We start from the raw sequence: 13,150 nt of genomic DNA on the forward strand, positions 1-13,150 counted from the left end.
CATTTAATATTCATGTCATTGCCTATTATATTCATAATTGCATTTTCTTATGTGGATGAGAAAGAATGTATGTGGAAAATATATCCATATTAGTCTACCTATATATCTAATTATGTATATGAACAGATTAGATACTGGTTTTTTTATTTGTTTTGTTTTTTGCCAGTCTTGGGGCTTGGACTCAGGGCCTGAGCACTGTCCCTGGCTTCTTTTTGCTCAAGGCTAGTACTCTACCACTTGAGTCACAGCTCCACTTCTGGCTTTTTCTATATATGTGGTGCTGAGGAATCGAACCCAGGGCTTCATGTATACAAGGCGAGCACTTTTACCACTAGGCCATACTCTCAGCCCCCAGATACTGGAGATGTGCTTTAGCACTGGGCTCCAGCTCAAATAAAACAAGTTGTTTTCTATAATAAAGCATAGGATTGAATTGTAGGAATATAAGACATATTCCTTTATATGTTAAAAAAAAAGCACAAAAACCTTAGCTTTTTATAAGCTGTAGCTTATATCTGTAATTCTAGCTACTTGGGAGGCATATATTAAGATGATTGTGTGCCCATAGTAAGAAATTCCTTACAGAAAGTTTTGAAACAAAAAGGAATAATGTATTTCTTTTTAAATTTAAAAGCATTGATGACATTCATTTGAATTATTATTGGGGGCTGGGAATGTGGCTAGCAGTAGAGTGCTTACCACTCATGCATGAAGCCCTGGGTTTGATTCTTCAACACCACATAAACAGAAAAAACTGGAAGTGGCACTGTGGCTCAAGAGGTAAAGTGCTAGCCTTGAGCAAAAAGAAGCCAGGCGGGGACAGTACTCAGGTCCTAAGTCCCCAAGCCCCAGGACTGGCCAAAAAAGAAAAGAAAAGAAAATTGCCAGCTGTTAGTAGAAGAAATGTGTTCCAGTTTTTGTTACTTTGTCGAGTGGCTATAGAGCACAAGAAAATATAAGACATTGTTTCAGGAAGACTTAGTAAATTGCAGTAGATTTGTACTGCAACCCTTTAAATCTTTACAATTATTTGGATTTGTTTTGTTTGAGAGGAAGTAGTTGGATGTTGAGCTCAGGGCCTTGTGCTTTATAGGCAGCTATTCTACCACTTGTGCTATATATATATTTTTTTCCATAGAAGGTCGTGTGTCCCATCTCTTCCCCTCCCCCGCTGTCTTTGCACCTCAGTCCTCCTAATCAATCTCTTTCAGAATAGCTGAAAATATTTTTGTGAGCCACCATATTTATACCTAAATCTTATAATTGAATTTCAGATTGTAATAACTCTCCTTATTCTACATATTTCCTTGAAAATTCTATATTGATATTTGACATATATGTGGTTTTTTTGAAGTCTGAATGGAGTTTATTAGAACTCACAGACTTTGGAAGATACAGCAAGACCTGAACTCCCTAGCCAGGTCAGATTATCCCCGGGTATGAATGCTTATATTTTATGGTTAGTTCTTCATTGACTTTGTTTTTGTTGGATATATCTGTACTGTCAACTTTGATATAAAACTTTTTTCTGATTTAATTGCCAGCTGCAGAAGAGCTTGATATGGAAAATGAGTTTTTATTACCACCTGTATTTGGGGAAGAATATGAAGAACAGCCCAGACCTCGATCTAAAAAAAAGGTACAAAATTCATTCTTACTGCCTAGGTAGAGCAGTAACCCAACAGAACAAAGATGAAATTGAAAGTAAGGATTTGTTGTACTTAAGAATATGTATGAGAAGATTTTGTTTTTATACTGGAAAATACTTAAGTCTTGAACTGTGCTTTTACACCATGGCATTGAGTTTTTCTTTTAAAATTTATCTTGATATAACCTCAAAATAGAGAGTAGTTGCTAAAAAGTGTAAATTAGTCTGACAAAAATTGAGACTGTTTTCTGATCTAGGCATGGTATATGCCTGTAATCTCATTACTGGGGAATCTTAGTCAGGAGAGTTGGAAAGTTCAGGACCAGTTAGGACTCTTGACACCTTGAGTCAATAGAGCAAGAAGAGAGAGACAGAGACTAGGGGAGTGATTTTAGTTTTCACTGATTTTTGTTAGTTTCTTTGTGCGTCCTGCAGCTTGTTACTCAGTGCCTAGATGCTATCCCTGAGCTTTTATACTCAAGGTTAACCCTGTAGCCCCTGGGCTACAGCTCTTCTTTGGCCTTTTTGGTTGTTGTTTGTTTATTTTTTGGTGCTTAATTGGAGTTAAGAGACTCATAGACTTTTCTGTCCTGGCTGGCTTCAAACTATGATCCTCAGATCTCAGCCTCCTGGATAGCTAGGATTACAGGTGTTATTTTTAATGAGAGATTAGTCAACAAGGAAAAAAGGTTACACAGTTTAATGATACCTGGTCTCTTTTAAGCATGGCGACATAAAACATCTAGAGCACTTATTAGATTAAATCTAAATGTATTAATAGGTGTAATTGTTTTATTATTCTATCAACAACTTTCTGTTTTTGATTTCCAACATAAGGCACCATAAAGAAAGATGGCTTTCATAAATTTACCCCCAAAGAAAGAAAACTGAAAAAGAAGTACTTGGAGTAGGATGAAGGTGAACTCTTATTTGACACCATATAAAGTAATTAATTAAATGGGTCACAGACCTAAATGTAAGAGCTAAAAACATAAACTTTTGTGAAAAAGTCTTCATGGTTCTATGGTAGGAATACTTTGCTTAGCTAGAAACCCACACATAAAGAAGAAAAGGAAGGAAAGATAATGGGTGGATGGACAAGCATCAGTGGCTCACACCTGTAATCCTCACTAGGTAGGAGGCTGAGATCTGAGGATCATAGTTCAAAGCCAGCTCAAGCAGGAGAAGTCTGAGACTCATCTCCAGTGAACCACAAAAAGTCGAAGTGGATCTGAGTCTCAAGTGGTAGGGAACTAGCCTTGAGCAAAACAGTTCAGCAATTGAATCCAGGCTGGATTCAACAATTAATACTAACCAAAAATAAAAATTAAAAAAAAAAAGAAAAGTGAAAGAATGATATATCATTAATATGTCAAAGTTCAAAACAATGCCACCAAAAAAAAGTGTGATAACACAAACATTAATCTAACAGGAGTTTGTTGATTGAGTTCAGGGTCAGCCTGAGCTAAATAGTGAGAGCTTGTGTGCAAAAACAAGACTGAAAAATAGCCAGGGGCTAGAGATTTTGCTTAGTTGTAGAGTACTTTTTGGCATGGCTATATGTAGTACCACCAAAACGAAACAAAAAATGAAAAAAATAGTGAAAAGAAATTCCTTATAAGATGGTTATTCAAAATTTCCTGTTAATTAGCCTAATATCTTTTATTATTTTCTCTTCAATACATTCACTATTATTGCTTTCATGTACAAAGTACTTTGTGTAGAAACATGACAGTTTGAGAGTTGCATTTCAAGAAATGTTCTAAGTAACTATTGTCAGATTCGTTAATACCAGCTAGTATTTTTATTGTTTTTTATTGTTATAAAGGTGATATTCAGAGGGGTTGCAGTTACATAAGTCAGGTAATGAGTAATTTTTTATGAACAGTATCACCTCTTCACTCATTTTCTCCCAGTTTTTCTTCTCCCAACCCTAGTCCCCTACAAGTTGCATAGTTCTTTTTCAACATAGTGTCTAGTGAGTTGCTTTTGTTCACCCTTTGTCCCACCAGTTTGTGCTCCTCTTTACCTTCCCCCCAAAAGATAAACTTAAATGTAAGACAGAGGGTACAAAAATAAAAAAAACAGTAACAAAGGAGAAAACAACAACAAAAAGAGCAAAATAACCAAAAGCCTCTTGTTTCCATTTCTTAATGTTCGTTTCAGTAATCATTTGTTTATTATTTTTTAGTTTTTATCGGTTGTGACCCTAGGCACTGTTCCCTAAGCTTTTTTGCTCAGGCCTAGTGCTCTACCACTTGGAACCACAGCTCTACATCTGTTCTCCTGTTGTTGTTGTTGTTGTTTTTTGTTTTTTTTTTTTTTTTTTGCCAGTCCTGGGGCTTGGACTCAGGGCCTGAGCACTGTCCGTGGCTTCTTTTTGCTCAAGGCTAGCACTCTACCACTTGAGCCACAGTGCCACTTCTGGCTTTTTTTGTATATGTGGTGCTGAGGAATCGAACCCAGGGCTTCATTTATGTGAGGCAAGGACTCTACCTCTAGGCCATATTCCCAGCCCTGTTTTCCTGTTTTTAATTGGAGATAAAAGTCACATAGACTTTCCTGCCTGGGCTAACTTTGAGCTGTGATTTTCAGATCTCAGCCTCCTTAGTAGCTAGGGTTACAGGTGTAAGCCATCATTGTCTGGGGATACATGCCATATAAAATGTACATTTCATATGCACATAGCTACTGAGCCTTTGTGATCTTTTCCTAAGAATATCCTCCTTGGGCCTCACTGTGTGAATGTCTAGAGTCATGTATAATTTATCATGTCCACATGCATTTTTAAAAAATCTTTTACTATCCACTGTGTTTACTTTGTAGATTTATAGGCACATACTGGTTACCACAAATGAGGGAAACCATGCAACTTACGTTTCTTTGGGTCTGGCTTACTTCATTAATATAATTTTCTCCAAGTCTTTCCATTTCCTTATGAATGGTATGGTATCATTCTTTCTGATGGAGACATAGAATTCCACTGTGTATATATACCACATTTTCTTGATCCATTTGTCTGCTGAGGGACATCTGGGTTGATTGCATATCCTGGGTACAATACCAGCTAGTTCTAAAGCAAATAAATATATTTCTTTTTAATATGCCTTTGTTGATTCATGGTTTATAGAAAGTTATGAAATACTGTTGTGTTAAACAAAAATTTACAATAACTTTTTTAAAATAGGGAGCCAAGAGAAAAGCTGTATCAGGATACCAGTCTCATGATGATAGTTCTGACAACTCAGAGTGCAGCTTTCCTTTCAAATATTCATATGGTGTAAATGCATGGAAACACTGGGTCAAAACTAGGCAACTTGATGAAGATCTTCTGGTATTAGATGAGCTAAAATCTTGTAAGTGTTTTGATTGCTAAGCCCTATTTTAAAAGAATACCTTAGGTAAGACATAATAGTAATGATTATTTTATTTCCTTTTAGCTAAATCAGTAAATTTAAAAGAAGATTTACTCTCTCATACCACAGCTGAGCTTAACTATGGGTTAGCCCATTTTGTCAATGAGATCCGAAGACCAAATGGAGAGAATTATGCACCTGACAGTATCTATTATCTTTGTCTTGGAATACAGGAGGTTGGTATTTTGATGGTTGCTTTCAAGGATAATTTGAGTAAGAAAAGTTATTGTGGTCGTATGAGGAGAGAAAAATGTACCTATAGAAGATTAAGAATAGTTTTCTGAAACTTATTGGCTTACCAAGAAAGAGAAGAAATGGTTAACTACTTGTTAATGTTTCAATATTTTAAAAGATTTTCCCAGGTACATATATATCCTAGCGCATGTATTCTTTTTTTTTTTTTTTTTTGCCAGTCCTGGGGCTTGAACTTGGATACTGGCCTTGAGCAAAGTAGCTCAAGGCTAGCACTCTACCACTTGAGCTACTGTGCCATTTCTGGCCTTTTCTGTTTATGTGGTACTGAGGAATCATATCAAGGGCTTCATGTATGCTAGGCAAGCACTCTACCTATCTTTTTTTTAAAATTGCTGGTCCTAGGGCTTTAACTCTGGGCCTGGGTGTTTTCCATGAGCTATTTTTTTCCCTCAAACCTCATGCTTTACCAGTTGACCCACTCTGGCCCTTTTCCTACTTAATTGGAGATAAGAGTCTCATGGACTTTCCTGGGCTAGACTCAAACTAATCGTAGGATCTCAGCCTCCTGAGTAGCTAGGATTACAGGTCTGAGCCAGTGGTATCCGGCTTCTAATGTATTTTTAACTTTGGTAATATGACTTCTTGATCTTTGGGATCATCTCATGAAAGAGGTCATTTTCTTAGAAATTTTGGGTGTTTCATCTATATTTTTATGAATCTGAGTAAGTCTGTTTCCACAGTAAATGTGAAGATTGACTTTAGCCTCTAGGTCAGAAAAAATTTCTCAGATTTAACCCACAGTCACAGTCTCTTTCTTCATATCTTACATAGTTTGAAATGTGGCAGATTATGTGGGATACCTGTGGGATACATTCAGTATTACTTGTTATGCTGCTAACAGATATATAATTTAACTGAAGTAAGTTATTGTAGAAACTAATTCATAATTTTATATTATCTTTGGGATAGAAATTTGCCTAAGATGATAAAAGTAATGATGGGTAAGTGTAGTATAATACAGTAATGTGTATCAGGGGGCTGTCATATATTGTGTAGTAGCAACCTAGTAGAAATAATACAGCTTACTTTTTCTTAATTTCCCTTTGATAAATTTAAATGCACTTAAGTCTCATGCTTCCTCCCTCTCCTCCTCTCTCCTTCTCTCCCTCTCTCCCAGTCCTGGGGCTTGAACTCAGGACCTGAGCACTGTCCCTGGCTTCTTTTTGCTCAAGGCTAGCATTCTACCACTCAAGCCACAGCACCACTTCTGGCCTTTTCTGTTTATGTGGTGCTGAGGAATTGAACCCAGGGCTTCATGCATGCTAGGCAAGCACTCTACCGCTAAGCCACATTCCCAGCCCCCATCATATTATTTTTAAGTGTGTGTATGTATGTATGTGTGCGTGTGTGCACACGCACGCTTGTTTCCTTGCTTTAATCATATTTATCCCTTATTAACTTCTTTTCCCCCCTTCCTGCTGGTTTTCCCCCAAGAGTCTGTATCTTAAATATGTAATTATTTTTCCCCCCTCTAGATTCTATAAGAGAGCAAAAACAATTTGTCTTTCTCAGCTTGGCTTATCTTAATCTGAATTCCAGTTTATTTTTCTGCAAATAACATGATTTAAAAAAAAATACTCCATTGTGCATATACACAACATTTTCTTTTTCTTTTTGCCAGTCCTGGGGCTTGGACTCAGGGCCTGAGCACCACTGTCTCTGGCTTCTTTTTGCTCAAGGCTAGCACTCTGCCACTTGAGCCACAGTGCCACTTCTGGCCATTTTCTGTATATGTGGTGCTGGGGAATTGAACCCAGGGCCTCATGTATACGAGGCAAGCACTCTTGCCACTAGGCCATATCCCCAGCCCTACACAACATTTTCTTTATCCGTATATTAGTTGTTGTTCACCTAGGCTGATTTCGTAGCTTGGATATTATAAATAGAAGGCTGCAGATTTGTAGGAACTGCTTGGCATAGCTGGGATTTAAAATGGAAGCAGATGGGCTGGGAATATGGCCTAGTGGCAAGAGAGCTTGCCTCGTGTACCTGTAGCCCTGGGTTAACATCAGATGATGACACTGGAGTTTCAGTTTTAATTATGAGTATGCCTTTTTTCCTTTCATTTTTACTTATAACTTTTGATTTATTGATTTATTGATTGTTTTGCCAGTCCTGGGACTTGAACTCAGGGGCCTGCCCACTCTCCCTGAGCTCTTCAGCTCAAGGCCAGTGCTCTGCCACTTGAGCCACAGCCCCACTTCCAGCTTTTTGTGTGTATGTGGTACTGAGGGATAGAACCCAGGGCTTCATGCATGCTAGGCAAGCACTCTACCACTAAGCCACATCCTCAGCCCCTACATTTTTATTTAAAAGTTTGATTCTTTTGTATGTAGCTGTAGCTAATTATTTATTAGGCCTTGCTTTATTTTTAAAAAATCCAATTTGGCAGTATCTTTTTAATTATACACTTGTAATTAAGAGAACAGAGATGACATACTTAAATTTTGTTAGGGGCTAGGAATGTGGCTTAGTGGTAGAGTGCTTGCCTAGCATGCATGAAGCCCTGGGTTTGATTGCTCAGTACCACCTAAATAGAAATAGCTGGAAGTGGCACTATGGCTCAACATGCTAACCTCAAACAAAAGAAGCTCAGAGAATGTGCCCAGGCCTTGAGTTCAAGCCCTAGGACTGGCCAAAAAATTAAAATTATCTTTAGTTATACAAAGAAGTTGCATTCAACAAAGCAACTCATAAACACAATGAATCTTTTTTCTTTTCCCCTTAAAGTAAAAGGCAGGTAGACCTAATATAGCATTGCTATGCCCACAATCGTTGAAAGGTGCCATTGTAGTAAGAAAGCCACATGAGCAATAGGTGATTTTTCTGTTCCAATAAAACTATAAAAATGGGCAATGGGTCAGATAATGTTGACCTTGCTTTTAGGCATTATAAAAGTATATACATTAAGTATAAATATAAATTGATGTAAGAATTACTGCTGTCATTCAGTTAAAATCTGTTGTTTTACTGGCTGTTTTATAATCTAATAGTCTATTACCAATTTCTCCCTCTCACTTTTTGTTGCGGTGTTATCATACATTTTTAATTTTTTTCTGTGAATCCCACTAAGTGTATTTTGCAAACTTTAGTTTTTAGTACATTCTTTAGTGTTGGCTGGGAAGCATCAGATAATAGAATGTCTTAGCAAGTGCTAAGTCTTGAGTTTAAACAACAGTATCACTCAAATTATTTTTTTTGTAATCCTATTTTGCTTGTAATCCTAGCTACTCAGAAAGCTGGGATCTAAGAATTGTGCTTCAAAGCCAGCCTGGGCAGGAAAGTCTGTGAGACTCTTAACTCTGATAAACTAAAAAAAAAAAGCCAGAAGTGGCTCTGTGGCTCCAGTGGTAGAGCACTTGCCTTGAGTGAAAGAAGCTCAGGGACAGTGCTCAGGCCCAGAGTTCAAGCCTCAAAACTGGCCAAAAAAAAGTTGGGCACCAGTGGCCCATGCCTTTTCCTAGATCTCAGGGGGCTAAGATCTGGAGGATCTGGTTTGGTTTGAAACCACCCCCAGCAGAAAAGAAAGGTGCCAGACTCCATCTCCAAAATAACTGCAAAAAGGAGGGCAGGAAGTGTTGCTCAAGAGTAATAGAGTGGGCTGGTAATGTGGCTTAGTGGTAGAGTGCTTGCCTAGTATATATGAAGTCCTGGGTTCAATTCCTCAGTATCACATAAAGTGGAAAAGCCAGAAGTGGCGCTGTGGCTTAAGTGGTAGAATGGTAGCCTTGAGCAAAAGATATTAGGGATAGTGCCCAGGCCCTGAGTTCAAGTTCCAGGACTGCCCCCCCCCCCACCAAAAAAAAGAAAAGAAAAAAAGAAAAGGGAAAGAATAATGCAGTGTAGATGATGAGTAAGCAAGCTGAGCGAGAGTGTGAAGTCCCAAGATCAAGCCACAGTAAAAAGAGTGAGAGGGAATACAAAGTGTGATAAATTCATTGTTTACAGTTAACTTTTATTTCTGTTTTTTTTTTTTTTAATAGTACTTGTGTGGAAGTAATCGAAAGGACAACATATTTATTGATGCTGGATACCAGATGTTTGAACAAGAATTGAATAAAATACTCCGAAGTTGGCAACCCAGCATACTTCCAGATGGTAATGCTATTTAAATAAAAGTGATGCTAATGATACTGGAATTGTTATGTTTACAGAAACTGTGTATAATTAAGATAGCATAGTTATTTAGAGTATTCATGAGCTTATCTGTTCAGTAAGTAGTGTTTATAAGAGCTTTGGAAGAAATGTGATGAACTCTCTCTGGAGTACAAAACTGGATGTGTATGTCTTATGCCCTGTACTGGAGATTCTGATGTAAATTTCTCCTAAACCACAATTTCAGATGTTTGAAGAAAATGTGTGTGTATGGAAATCACCTATTGCTTTTAGGAATTCTACAGATTAAGGTTATTTTCTGACCATTGTCTTACTATGCTATTGAAAAGCAGAAGGAAACATCCAGTTTTTGTTGCATGCTCCCCTCCCTGCTTTTGGTACTATGGATCAAACCCAAAGCACTGTACTCGCTTCCCTATGCTTTGCCACTGCTTCCCAGCCCCACTTCCTTATTTGATACGTGATAGTTTCATAGTCTCTGTGTTATTAAAGAGGCAATTTTTAAAGTTTATTCCAGTTGGCCTGTTATTTATGGAGGTTTGGGTTAGATTTATGTACGTTTACTTTGTTTCTAGATGGTGAAATAAAAACTTATTTATGATAATTGTTTTAAAGTGGTTCTCTCTATTTAAGGGTCGATATTCTCTCGAGTTGAAGAAGACTATCTCTGGAGGATAAAACAACTAGGATCACACTCTCCAGTAGCTCTTTTGAATACCTTGTTCTACTTTAACACTAAGTATTTTGGCCTGAAAACAGTGGAACAACACTTAAGACTTTCCTTTGGCACTGTGTTTAGGCATTGGAAAAAAAACCCTTTAACAATGGAAAACAAAGCATGTCTTCGATACCAAGTGTCTTCCTTATGTGGAACAGATACTGAAGGTAAGGTAACAGATCTTTTGAGATTGTCTATAGGGGGAATATTCAAACCTTGCCTTGGTGAAACCCATCTTGATAAGAACCTGAGGAATTTTCACAAAACAAGACAAACGATGTGGTTTTTCATTGTCTCGGTTCTTTTGGATAAGTGAATTGTACCTTGCCCAAAACTACAGTGTAGACGTCAAGATAGAGTAGTACTGTCATTCTTCAAGATTAGTTTTAGAGTGTTTAATTTTTATTTTTTTAAGATAAAATTTCTACTGGAAAAAGAAAACATGAAGATGATGAGCCATTATTTGAACAAATTGAAAACACAGCCAATCCTTCAAGATGTCCTGTGAAAATGTTTGAATGCTATTTATCCAAAAGGTGAGCACTGATGGAACTTGGCCATATAAGATGATACTGTAAGTTGATTGAATTTAACACTACTAAGAGGTGACATTTTTAACTGATCCTTGGTATGTGTGTGTGCATTGGGGAATTGAACTCTGGGCCTGGGTACTTTTCCTGAGCTTTTTGGTCCAAGGTTAGCACTCTTACCACTTGATCTACAGACCCACTTCTGGCTTTTTGGCTTTTTTGGACTTTCCTACCGGGGCTGGCTTCACATCTTGAATCTCAGATCTCAACTTGTTGAGTAATTGGGACTACAGGCATGAGCCACCAGAAGCCAGCTGTTCTGTTGTTCTTCTAACACATAGAACATGAATCTGAGTGGATCAGGTCTCAGCTTTCTGAGCAGCAGGATTATAGATGTGAGCCACTGGCACCAGCAATTGTTTTTTTTGTTTTTTTTTTTTTTTGCCAGTCCTGGAGCTTGGACTCAGGGCCTGAACACTGTCCCTGGCTTATTTTGCTCAAGACTAGTACTCTACCACTTGAGCCACAGTGATTCACTCCTATAATCCTAGTTAGTCAGGAGGCTGAGATCTGAGGATTAGGGATCAAAGCCATCTCAAGCAGATTTATCTTCTATTAACTATCAAAAAGCCAGAAGTGGAGCTGTGGCTAAAGTGATAAAGTGCTAGCTTGAAGCACAAAAGCTCAGAGATAGTGTCCAGACCCTGAATTCAAGACCCAGGGTTGGTGTGTGTGTATGCACAGACACACACAGGCACACACACAGAGACACACACACACACACACACACACACACACACACACACAATGGTGTCTAGAATTCTTGAAATGTAACTTCCAGAAGCTTTGGAAAATATACTCGCGAATGTTCTAGAATTCTTAAAATATAGTAGGGAGATAATCTTTTTATCACAAAAATGAATTTTTAGTCTATTGTTATTTAGTGACGGAATATTTATTATAGGCAGCAAGGCAGAATCTAGCTATGTAATGTGATAACTGGGGTCTGATTACACTTGAAAGGATAGGGATGGGAAATTTTTGTATATTTTGTGGAACTGACCTTTTTCTCCTTTCCTCCAAAGTCCACAGAATCTTAATCAGAGAATGGATGTTTTTTATTTGCAACCAGAATGCTCTAGTTCTACGGATAGCCCTGTCTGGTATACATCTACTTCACTGGACCGAAACACCTTGGAAAATATGCTTGTACGGGTTCTTCTAGTTAAAGATATTTATGATAAAGATAATTATGAACTGGATGAAGACACAGACTAAAACGGAATGTTTCAGAAGCAATCGGGATAAAACAGCATTAGATACTCATGCTGCTAGATCTTTACTATGGAAAACATTTCAAGTTTACTCTTCCTGTTTTGAGTTTTGTAGCAGTGTACCCACACTGGGTATTACCATGTAAATAATCTGTGAGTGAAAGTTGCCATTATTCTATGTAGTGGTTTTAGAATACTTAACAAATACATTCAGATTCTTTTTTATTATTTATTTGATTAGGTATGTTTATAACTTTTTACATTACAAGATATGAATGAGAATGTGCCATGTATAATTTTTTTCTTGTAGTAAGAAACATTCATATTGCACAACTCTACTGTTGCAAAGCTTCTTCAAAAGAGTGGATGCTTTTACTGAGTTCTTGACCAGATGGTTGTGTATGGGTAGCACTACTAAAAGTTTAGAACTTGCAGTGTCTTTCACAATTTTTAAAATAAACTGTAAACTAATAGGTTGGGTTTTTTTGTTTGTTTTGTTTGGGTTTTGTTTTTGTTTTATGTTTTAGTTTGAAGCCTTACAAGGTTATGTAGAGAGATACCATCTTCTGTACCAAAAATAGACACGAGAATGCTGTTGATATTGGTGTGCTGTAATGTGAATCTATGCTGGTGAAAACAACTTTTTGTTCCCCTTATTAAAACTTAGTGTCCTTTTCTCATTTGTGGCTTTCTGCATCACCCCAACCAATAATTAATTATATATGTATGTAAAGAATGATGATAAGCTGAAAACAGGATCATTAAGACATTTTTCTTTGTAAGAATGTCTGATGAAAATATAACTTCTCTGTCAGCCTACATACCTAAAGGTCCCCTTTATTGGTAGAAGATTGATTTTTATTTGTCCTCTTCCCTCTCCCTCCACCCCCTTTATGGATAAAGATCATGCTGCAATGTTACTTATGTAGTGGTCGAAACCACTTTTATTGGAATTCTTGTGCCTGCTTTCAAATATGATTGATACATTAGGTAAAATCATTTTTTAGTAATGTTACTCTTGATATAGTTGTTACAGAAAGTTATGTTACTTTAAGATAGTATCACATTTTAGTTTATAGACTACCAGTGTAATGATTTTATTTCAAATAATTGAAGAAGATAGAAAAACTGATGGAGAAAATCTGACTCAGAAAAAATCATATTTGATGTTAGATTGGCTTTTAAATTTTAAT

General features: G+C 37.1%; 1 protein-coding gene across 2 annotated transcripts in view; it reads left to right on the plus strand.

Moving 5' to 3' along the window:
• The window catches only part of LOC125348460 (zinc finger MYM-type protein 2), a 94,307-nt gene extending 81,670 nt beyond the window's left edge, over nt 1-12,637 (plus strand). For both annotated transcript variants that reach the window (XM_048341685.1, XM_048341686.1), the window contains 7 exons: nt 1,545-1,639; nt 4,836-5,004; nt 5,089-5,240; nt 9,303-9,417; nt 10,069-10,320; nt 10,569-10,689; nt 11,769-12,637. In XM_048341685.1, the coding sequence (XP_048197642.1) occupies nt 1,545-1,639; nt 4,836-5,004; nt 5,089-5,240; nt 9,303-9,417; nt 10,069-10,320; nt 10,569-10,689; nt 11,769-11,961 (1,097 nt within the window). In that variant the 3' untranslated portion in view covers nt 11,962-12,637. The remainder of the gene's footprint in view (nt 1-1,544; nt 1,640-4,835; nt 5,005-5,088; nt 5,241-9,302; nt 9,418-10,068; nt 10,321-10,568; nt 10,690-11,768) is intronic.
• Nucleotides 12,638-13,150: the final 513 nt, after the last annotated feature.

The sequence above is a fragment of the Perognathus longimembris genome, chromosome 3, assembly GCF_023159225.1.
Source record: "Perognathus longimembris pacificus isolate PPM17 chromosome 3, ASM2315922v1, whole genome shotgun sequence".
NCBI lineage: Eukaryota > Metazoa > Chordata > Mammalia > Rodentia > Heteromyidae > Perognathus > Perognathus longimembris.